The 9,966-nt window shown below is 55.5% G+C and overlaps 2 protein-coding genes across 2 annotated transcripts in view; one reads left to right on the top strand and one right to left on the bottom strand.

The window, feature by feature from the left end:
* The first annotated feature begins 68 nt into the window (after positions 1–68).
* EIF1AD (eukaryotic translation initiation factor 1A domain containing) lies at positions 69–7,189 on the top strand. The gene is made up of 6 exons (XM_059837458.1): positions 69–167; positions 296–389; positions 953–1,061; positions 1,995–2,103; positions 5,998–6,042; positions 6,880–7,189. Exons 2-6 carry the CDS (start codon positions 303–305, stop codon positions 7,172–7,174), a joined length of 645 nt encoding a protein of 214 aa, XP_059693441.1. The 5' UTR covers positions 69–167; positions 296–302; the 3' UTR covers positions 7,175–7,189.
* A 58-nt stretch (positions 7,190–7,247) lies between these two features.
* The window catches only part of SART1 (spliceosome associated factor 1, recruiter of U4/U6.U5 tri-snRNP), a gene marked incomplete at its 5' end in the record, with an annotated part of 40,939 nt that continues 38,220 nt past the window's right edge, over positions 7,248–9,966 (bottom strand). The window contains 2 exons of the mRNA XM_059837457.1: positions 7,248–7,486; positions 8,497–8,618. Coding sequence (XP_059693440.1) covers positions 7,468–7,486; positions 8,497–8,618 — 141 coding nt within the window. The remainder of the gene's footprint in view (positions 7,487–8,496; positions 8,619–9,966) is intronic.

Raw genomic sequence — 9,966 nt, 5'->3', positions numbered from 1 at the left:
GCGGTTTAGTTTAGGCCACGCCCATCCTTTTGTTGTTAGCCCCGCCCCTTTTGTGGGCGGACTTTGTTATCTACTCCGCCTTCTAGGAGGCGTGGTAATCCCAGGCCCTGCCTTCCTTTCCGGAAGTGACGTCACCCCCGCCGCTCTACCCGGAAGTGCCGCCGCAGGTGAGTGCGCGCCGCGCGGTTGGGGGCGGGGCCGGAGGGTGCCGGGGGGGTCCCGGGGGGGGTCCCGGAGCCCCCCCCGCCCCTCCCCCATCCCCGGGGGTCTCTGAGCCCCCCCCGTGTCCCCCCAGCCCCGCCATGTCGCGCGCCACCAAGCGGAAGCACGTGGTGAGGGAGCTGCTGGAGGAGCGCGTGCAGCCCGCGGAGGGACAGAGCGTGGTCAGGGTGAGGGGACAGCGAGGGGACAGCGGGGACATCGGGGGGACATGGGGGGATTGGGGACAGCGGGGACATGGGGGAGACTGGGGGGATTGGGGACAGCGGGGACATCGGGGGGACATGGGGGGATTGGGGACAGCGGGGACATGGGGGAGACTGGGGGGATTGGGGACAGCGGGGACATCGGGGGGACATGGGGGGATTGGGGACAGCGGGGACATCGGGGGCACATGGGGGGATTGGGGACATCGGGGGGATTGGGGACAATTGGGACAGCGTGGGGACACTGGGGGGATTGGGGACATTGGAGGCACCGGGGACATTGGGGACAGTGAGGGACATGGGGGAGACTGGGGGGATTGGGGACATTGGGGGCATCACAGACATTGGGGACACTTCAGGGACACGGTGGGGACAGAGTGGGGACAGGGCAGGGGGATGTGGGGACATTGGAGGGACAGCTGGACACTGGGACAGGAGTGACAAGGGGACAACGGGACTTGGAGGGCGACAAGAGGGAGAGGACAGAGGGACACTGAAGGGACACCAAGCCCAGCCGTGTCCCCCAGGTGTTGGGGACACCGGGGAACAACCTGCACGAGGTGGAGACGGCGGAGGGGACGCGGTTCCTGGCCAGCATGCCACCGCGCTTCCGGCGGCACATCTGGATCAAGAGAGGTGACACTGCCACCCTGTCACTGTGTCACTGTCACCCTGTCATTGTCCTGTGTCATTGCCATCTCATCATTGTCACCCTGTCCCTGCCACCACCCTGTCATTGTCACCCTGTAATTGTCACCCTGTCACTGCCCCCGCACTTCTGGTGGCACATCTGGATCACGAGAGGTGACACTGCCACCCTGTGTCATTGTCACTGTGTGATTGTCACCCTGTCATTGTCACCCTGTCATTGTCACCCCCATTGTCACCCTGTCACTGTCACTGTGTGATTGTCACCGTGTCATTGTCACCCTGTCCCTGCCACCACCCTCATTGTCACCCCCACTGTCACCCTGTCACTGTCACTGTGTGATTGTCACCGTGTCATTGTCACCCTGTCCCTGCCACCACCCTCATTGTCACCCTGTAATTGTCACCCTGTCACTGCCCCCACGCTTCTGGTGGCACATCTGGATCAAGAGAGGTGACACTGCCACCCCCATTGTCACCCTGTCACTGTCACTGTGTGATTGTCACCCTGTCATTGTCACCCTGTAATTGTCACCCTCTCATTGTCACCCTCATTGTCACCCTGTCACTGTCACTGTGTGATTGTCACCGTGTCATTGTCACCCTGTCACTGCCACCACCCTCATTGTCACCCTGTCATTGTCACCCTGTAATTGTCACCCTGTCACTGCCCCCACGCTTCTGGTGGCACATCTGGATCAAGAGAGGTGACACTGCCACCCTGTCACTGTGTCACCCTCCCACTGTCACCAGGGACTGTCACCAGGCTGCCGTTGTCACCCTGCCCTCCCCCCCCGTTCCCCTGCCACCCCCACCCCACGCCGAGCACTGTCCCTGTCCCTTTGTCCCCAGGCCACACCGGTGTCCCCCTGTCCCTGGTGACCTCTCCGTGACCCCCCGGTGTCCCCGCTGTCCCCCCAGGTGATTTCCTGCTGGTCGATCCCATCCTGGAGGGCTCCAAGGTCAAAGCTGAAATTTCCCTGGTGCTGCTCCCGCCCCACGTGCGCTCCCTGCAGCGCCAGGGGCTCTGGTACGACCCCAAACCCCCCAGAACTGCCCCAAAAATAACCCAAAATACCTCAAAAATACCCCCAAAACACCCCCAAAAACACCCCCCAAAAATAACCCAAAACACCCCAAAAATACCCCCAAAATATCCCAAAAACACCCCCCAAAAATAACCCAAAACACCCCAAAAATACCCCCAAAAATACCCCAAAAACACCCCAAAAATACGCCCAAATACCCCCAAAATACCCCCCAGACACCCCCCAAAAATAACCCAAAACACCCCAAAAATACCCCCAAAACACCCCAAAAACACCCCCCAAATACCCCCCAAACACCCCCCAAAAATAACCCAAAACACCCCAAAAATACCCCCAAAAATAACCCAAAACACCCCAAAACTATGCCCAAAACACCCCCAAATACCCCCCAAAATACCTCCCAAAATACCCCCAAAATACCCCCAAAATAACCCAAAACACCCCAAAAATACCCCCAAAACACCCCAAAAACACCCCCAAAATACCCCAAAAATACCCCCAAAATACCCTAAAAACACCCCCCAAAAATAACCCAAAACACCCCAAAAATACCCCCAAAACACCCCAAAAACACCCCCAAAACACCCCCCAAATACCCCCAAAACACCCCCCAAAAATAACCCAAAACACCCCAAAACTACCCCCAAAATACCCCAAAACCACCCCAAAATTACGCCCACAACACCCCAAAAATACCCCCAAAATACCCCAAAAACACCCCAAAAATAACCCAAAACACCCCAAAAATACCCCCAAAACACCCCAAAAACACCCCCCAAAAATAACCCAAAACACCCCCCAAAATCCAAAACACCCCAAAAATACCCCCCAAAATCCTAAATACCCCCCAAATAACCCAAAACGCCAAATACCCCTCAAAACACCCCAAAAAAACCCCCCAAACACCCCCAAACTCCAAAAAAATCCTTCAAAATCCCCCCAAAATCCTCCAAATTTCCCCCAAATTCCCCCAAACTGCCCCAAATCCCCCCAAAATGCCCCAAAATCTCCCCAAAATCCCCCAAATCCCCCAAAATTTCCCCCAAAATCCCCCAAAATTCCCCCAAATCCCCCCAAATCCCCCAAATTTCCCCCAAATCCCTCCCAAGTCCCCCAAAATGCCCCAAATTTCCCCCAAATCCCCCCAAAAATGCCCCAAAATTCCTCCCAAATCCCCTCAAAATGCTCTAAATTCCCCCCAAATTTCCCCAAATCCTGCAAATTTCCCCCAAAATTCCCCAAAATGCCCCAAAATTCCCCCAAAATGCCCCAAATCCCCCCAAAATGCCCCAAATCCCCCCAAAATGCCCCCAATTTCCCCCAAAATTCCCCAAATCCCCCCCAAATCCCCCAAAATGCCCCCAAATTTCCCCCAAATCCCCCCCAAATTTCCCCCAAATGCCCCAAATTTCCCCCAAAATGCCCCAAATTTCCCCCAAATCCCCCCCATATCCCCCAAAATGCCCCAAAATTCCCCCAAAATTCCCCAAATCCCCCCAAATTTCCCCCAAATCCCCCCCAAATTTCCCCCTAAATTCCCCCCAAATCCCCCCAAAATCCCCCAAATCCTCCAAAATGCCCCAAATTTCCCCCAAAATTCCCCAAATTCCCCCAAATTTCCCCCTAATCCCCCCCAAATCCCCCAAAATGCCCCAAATCCCCCCAAATCCCCCCAAATTTTCCCTAAATTTCCCCAAAATCCCCCCAAAATTCCCCCAATTTCCCCCAAAATTCCCCAAATTCCCCCCAAATTTCCCCAAATTCCCCCAAAATTCCCCAAATCCCCCCAAATCCCCCCAAATTTCCACCAAAATTCCCCCAAATCCCTCCAAAATGCCCCAAAATCCTCCAAATTTCCCCAAATTTCCCCCAAATCCCCCCCAAATTTCCCCCAAATGCCCCAAATTTCCCCCAAAATGCCCCAAATTTCCCCCAATTTCCCCCAAACTTCCCCCAAATCCCCCCAAATCCCCCCAAATTTCCCCCAAATCCCCCAAATTTCCCCCAAAATTCCCCAAATTCCCCCCAAATTTCCCAAATTTCCCCCAAAATTCCCCAAATCCCCCCAAATTTCCCCCAAATCCCTCCCAAATCCCCCCAAATTTCCCCCTAAATTCCCCCCAAATCCCCCCAAAATCCCCCAAATCCTCCAAAATGCCCCAAATTTCCCCCAAAATGCCCCAAATTCCCCCAAATTTCCCCAAATCCCCCCCAAATTACCCCTAATGCCCCAAATTTCCCCCAAAATTCCCCCAATTTCCCCCAAATTTCCCCAAATCCCCCCCAAATTACCCCTAAATCCCCCAAATTTCCCCCAAATCCCCCCAAATTTCCCCCAAATCCCCCAAATTTTCCCCAAATTTCCCCAAAATCCCCCCAAAATTCCCCCAAATTTCCCCCAAAATTCCCCAAATTCCCCCAAATTTCCCCAAATCCCCCCAAAATGCCCCAAATCGCCCCAAAATTTCCCAATATTCCCCCAATTTCTCCCAAAATTCCCCTAATCCCCCCCAAATCCCCCAAATTTCCCCCAAATTTCCCCCAAATTTCCCCCAAATGCCCCAAATTTCCCCCAAAATGCCCCAAATTTCCCCCAAATCCCCCCCATATCCCCCAAAATGCCCCAAATCGCCCCAAAATTTCCCAAAATTCCCCCAAATTCCCCCAAAATTCCCCAAATCCCCCCCAAATCCCCCCAAAATGCCCCAAATTTCTCCCAAAATCCCCCCAAAATCCCCCAAATCCCCCCAAAATTCCCCCAATTTCCCCCAAAATTCCCCAAATTCCCCCCAAATTTCCCAAATTTCCCCCAAAATTCCCCAAATCCCCCCAAATTTCCCCCAAATCCCCCAAATCCCCCCCAAATTTCCCCCTAAATTCCCCCCAAATCCCCCCAAAATCCCCCAAATCATCCAAAATGCCCCAAATTTCCCCCAAAATGCCCCAAATTCCCCCAAATTTCCCCAAATCCCCCCCAAATTACCCCAAAATGCCCCAAATTTCCCCCAAATTCCCCCCAAAATGCCCCAAATTCCCCCAAATTTCCCCAAATCCCCCCCAAATTACCCCAAATGCCCCAAATTTCCCCCAAAATTCCCCCAAAATTCCCCCAATTTCCCCCAAACTTCCCCCAAATCCCCCCAAATTTCCCCCAAATCCCCCAAATTTCCCCCAAATCCCCCCAAATTTCCCCCAAATCCCCCAAATTTCCCCCAAATCCCCCCAAATTTCCCCCAAATCCCCCCAAATCCCCCAAATTTTCCCCAAATTTCCCCAAAATCCCCCCAAAATTCCCCCAAATGCCCCAAAATTCCCCAAATTCCCCCAAATTTCCCCAAATCCCCCCAAAATGCCCCAAATCGCCCCAAAATTTCCCAAAATTCCCCCAATTTCTCCCAAAATTCCCCTAATCCCCCCCAAATCCCCCAAATTTCCTCCAAATTTCCCCCCAAATCCCCCAAAATCCCCCCCAAATCCCCCCAAAATGCCTCAAATTTCCCCCAAAATCCCCCCTAATTTCCCCCAAAATTCCCCAAATTTCCCCCAAATCCCCCCAAAATTCCCCAAAATTCCCCAAATCCCGCCAAATTTCCCCCAAATTTCCCCAAAATGCCCCCAAAATTCCCTAAATTTCCCCCAAATTTCCCCCAAATTCCCCCAAAATTCCCCAAATTCCCCCCAAATTTCCCCAAATCAGCCAAATTTCCCCCAAGTCCCCCCCAAAATTCCCCAAATTTCCCCCAAATCCCCCCCAAAATGCCCCAAATTCCCCAAATTTCCCCCAAAATTCCCCAAATCCCCCCAAAATTCCCCAAATTCCCCAAATTTCCCCCAAAATTCCCCAAATTCCCCAAATTTCCCCCAAATCCCCCCAGGCCCGAGGCCTTCGCGCCCCTGGAGAGGAAAACCCCTCAGGAGGGGTGAGTTAATTAGGGGGAATTAATTAATTAATTGGGGGCACTCGCGGGGGTTAATTGGGGTTGGTTTAATTGAGTTTTAATTTGTTAATTGGGGGCAACGATAATGGGGATTAATTAATTGGGGATAATGAAGATGTTAATTGGGGAGCATTAATGGGGTTTTAATTAATTGGGATAATGAAGATGTTAATTGGGGTGAAATAATTAACATTAATTGGGGTTCATTAATGAGGACAATAATGAGACTTTAATTAGGGGGGTGATAATTGGGGGTTAATTGGAGGGGATAATTGAGGGGTGATAATTGGGGGGTTAATTAGGGGGTGATAATTGGGTGTGATAATTGGGTTAATTAGGGGGTGATAATTGGGGGGTTAATTAGGGGGGGTGATAATTGGGGGTTAATTAGGGGGATAATTGGGGGGTTAATTAGGGGGGTGATAATTGGGGGGTTAATTAGGGGGTGATAATTAGGATGTTTAATTGGGGGAGTTAATTGGGGGTCATTAATGGGGACAGTTATGGGGAGGGGTCAGAGTGGGGGGAGGTTAAAGGGGTCAAGGGGACACTTGGGGACACGGTGGCACTTTGGGGACAGGGTGGCACACTTGGGGACACGGTGGCACTTTGGGGACAGGGTGGCACTTTGGGGACACGGTGGCACTTTGGCGACACTGTGTCACACTTGGGGACATGGTGACACTTTGGGGACATGGTGGCACTTTGGGGACACGGTGGCTCTTTGGGGACACGGTGTCACTTTGGGGACACGGTGTCACACTTGGGGACATGGTGGCACTTTGGGGACACCGTGACCCCCCCGTGTGACCTCCCCAGTGACGAGCAGGGGCTCTTTGTCAACACCAACCGGGGGGGGACCCCTGGGGACACCGGGGACAGCTCTGGGGACAGCGAGGAGGACACGGGGGACAGCGATGGGGACAATGAGGAGGACACGGAGGACAGCTCTGGGGACAATGAGGAGGACACCAGGGACAGCGAGGAGGACACGGAGGACACCAAGGACAGTGTTGGGGACACTGGGGACAGCACGGAGCGCGGCAGCCGGGGACACACGGGGGACACAGAGGACATTGGGGACAGGGGGGACACGGGGCAGTGTCCCCAATAAAGGACGTTGGTGGCACTGGGGTGGCTCTGTGTGTGTCCCCTCCCCCCCCCAAGTGACACGCGGTGACACAAAGTGACTCCCGGAGGCCTTTATTGTCCCCAGGGGACGGGGAGGGGGGACAGGGGTGTCCCCAAGGGTGTCCCCAGGGTGTCCCCGGGGTGTCCCCAGGGTGTCCCCAAGGTGTCCCCAAGGTGTCCCCGGGGTTCCAGGGCTGTCCTGAAGAGTCCCAAAAATATCTCCAGGGTGTCCAGCAATGTCCCCACAGTGTCCCCACGGTGTCCCCAGGTGTCCCCTCACTTGGTGATGGTGTTCCTGCAAGGAAAATGGGCGGGGTGTCATCGTCCCAGTGCTCCCAGTCCTTTCCAGTTTGACCCCAGTCTCTCCCAGTCCCCCCCAGTTCCCTCCCAGTCCATCCCAGTTTGATCCCAGTCTCTCCCAGTCCATCCCAGTCTCTCCCAGTCCCCTCCCAGTCCATCCCAATCCATTCCCAGTCCCCCCCAATCCCCTCCTAGTCCCATCCCAGTTCCCCCCCAGTCCGTCCCAGTCCCCTCCCAGTTTGATCCCAATCCCTCCCAGTTCCTCCCAATCCATTCCCAGTCCCTCCCAGTCTATCCCAGTCCCTCCCAGTCCATTGCAGTCCCCTCCCAGTCCCATCCCAGTCCCTCCCAATCCCCTCCCAGTCCATCCCAATCCATTCCCAGTCCCTCCCAATCCATTCCCAGTCCCTCCCAGTCCATCCTAATCCCTCCCAGTCCATCCCAGTCCCCCCCAGTCTCTCCCAGTCCATCCCAGTTTGATCCCAATCCCCTCCCAATACCCTCCCAATCCCCTCCCAGTCCATCCCAGTCCCCTCCCAGTCCCCCCCAATCCCCTCCCAGTCCCCCCCAGTCCCTCCCAGTCCATCCCAATCCCCTCCCAGTCCATCCCAGTCCCCTCCCAGTCCCCCCCAGTCCCTCCCAGTCCATCCCAATCCATTCCCAGTCCCTCCCAGTCTATCCCAGTCCCCCCCAATCCCCTCCCAGTCCCCCCCAGTCCCTCCCAGTCCCATCCCAGTCCCCCCCAATCCCCCCCCAGTCCCCCCCAGTCCCCTCCCAGTCCATCCCAATCCATTCCCAGTCTATCCCAGTCCCCTCCCAGTCCCTCCCAGTCCCCCCAATCCCCTCCCAGTCCCTCCCAGTCCCCCCCAATCCCCTCCCAGTCCCCCTCAGTCCCCTCCCTGTCCATCCCAATCCATTCCCAGTCCCTCCCAGTCTATCCCAGTCCCCCCCAGTCCCTCCTAATCCATTCCCAGTCCCTCCCAGTGCTCCCAGTTTGGCGCTCACGCGTTCATGCTCTTGCCGGAGCCGCTCAGGACGATGTACGGCGTCTTCTGCGCCCGCTGCTTCTCCTGCAGCAGCGCCACCGTGCCCAGGGGGGTGTCACTGGAGCTCATCTTCTTCAGCAGCTGCACCCCAAAATCGGGGGGGGACCCCAAAATCAGAGCCACCCCAAAAACCCCGGGAATGACCCCAAAAAAACCCCAGAAAATTCCCAAAATTCCAAAGGAAACCCCCGGGATTTGGGGGCTGCCGTCCCCATGGGGACACTGAGGGGACACTGGGGGGGGACATTGGGGCTCCCTTCTTTGGGGGCTGCACCCCATAATCAGAGAGGGACCCCAAAATCAGGGGGACCCTAAAAACCCCAGGAATGACCCCAAAAAACCGCGGGGAATTCCCAGAATTCCAAAGGAAACCCCCGGGGTTTGGGGGCTGCCGTCCCCATGGGGACACTGAGGGGACACTGGGGGGGACATTGGGGCTCCTCTTCTTTGGGGGCTGCACCCCATAATCAGAGAGGGACCCCAAAATCAGGGGGACCCCAAAAAGCCCGGGAATGACCCCAAAAAACCCCAGAAAATTCCCAAAATTCCAAAGGAAACCCCCCGGGGTTTGGGGGCTGCCGTCCCCATGGGGACACTGAGGGGACACTGGGGGGGGACATTGGGGCTCCCTTTTTTGGGGGATGCACCCCATAATCAGAGAGGGACCCCAAAATCAGAGCCACCCCAAAAACCCCGGGAATGACCCCAAAAAAACCCCAGAAAATTCCCAAAATTCCAAAGGAAACCCCCCGGGATTTGGGGGCTGCCGTCCCCATGGGGACAGAGGGGACACTGAGGGGGGACATTGGGGCTCCTCTTCTTTGAGGGCTGCACCCCATAATCAGAGAGGGACCCCAAAATCAGGAGGACCCCAAAAACCCCGGGAATGACCCCAAAAAACCCCAGAAAATTCCCAAAATTCCAAAGGAAACCCCCGGGGTTTGGGGGCTGCCATCCCCATGGGGACAGAGGGGACACTGGGGGGGGACATTGGGGCTCCTCTTCTTTGGGGGCTGCACCCCATAATCAGAGAGGGACCCCAAAATCAGGAGGACCCCAAAAACCCCGGGAATGACCCCAAAAAACCCCAGAAAATTCCCAAAATTCCAAAGGAAACCCCCGGGGTTTGGGGGCTGCCGTCCCCATGGGGACACTGAGGGGGGACATTGGGGCTCCCCTTCTTTGAGGGCTGCACCCCATAATCAGAGAGGGACCCCAAAATCAGAGCCACCCCAAAAACCCCGGGAATGACCCCAAAAAACTCCAGAAAATTCCCAGAATTCCAAAGGAAACCCCCGGGGTTTGGGGGCTGCCATCCCCATGGGGACACTGAGGGGACACTGGGGGGGGACATTGGGGCTCCTCTTTTTTGGGGGCTGCACCCCATAACCAGAGAGGGACCCCAAAATCAGAGCCACCCCAAAAACCC

This window comes from Haemorhous mexicanus (assembly GCF_027477595.1).
Source record: "Haemorhous mexicanus isolate bHaeMex1 chromosome 35 unlocalized genomic scaffold, bHaeMex1.pri SUPER_35_unloc_6, whole genome shotgun sequence".
NCBI classification, from domain to species: Eukaryota; Metazoa; Chordata; class Aves; order Passeriformes; family Fringillidae; genus Haemorhous; species Haemorhous mexicanus.
This window is presented reverse-complemented; position numbering and strand designations above follow the sequence as displayed.

What these genes read in the sequence shown, in the direction of transcription:
- EIF1AD (XM_059837458.1), top strand. Translation starts at nt 303, where the DNA reads ATGTCGCGCGCCACCAAGCGGAAGCACGTGGTGAGGGAGCTGCTGGAG. An exon ending in GCACATCTGGATCAAGAGAG is followed by an intron (nt 1,062 to 1,994) that starts GTGACACTGCCA and finishes CTGTCCCCCCAG; the next exon opens with GTGATTTCCTGCTGGTCGAT. An exon ending in AGGAAAACCCCTCAGGAGGG is followed by an intron (nt 6,043 to 6,879) that starts GTGAGTTAATTA and finishes TGACCTCCCCAG; the next exon opens with TGACGAGCAGGGGCTCTTTG.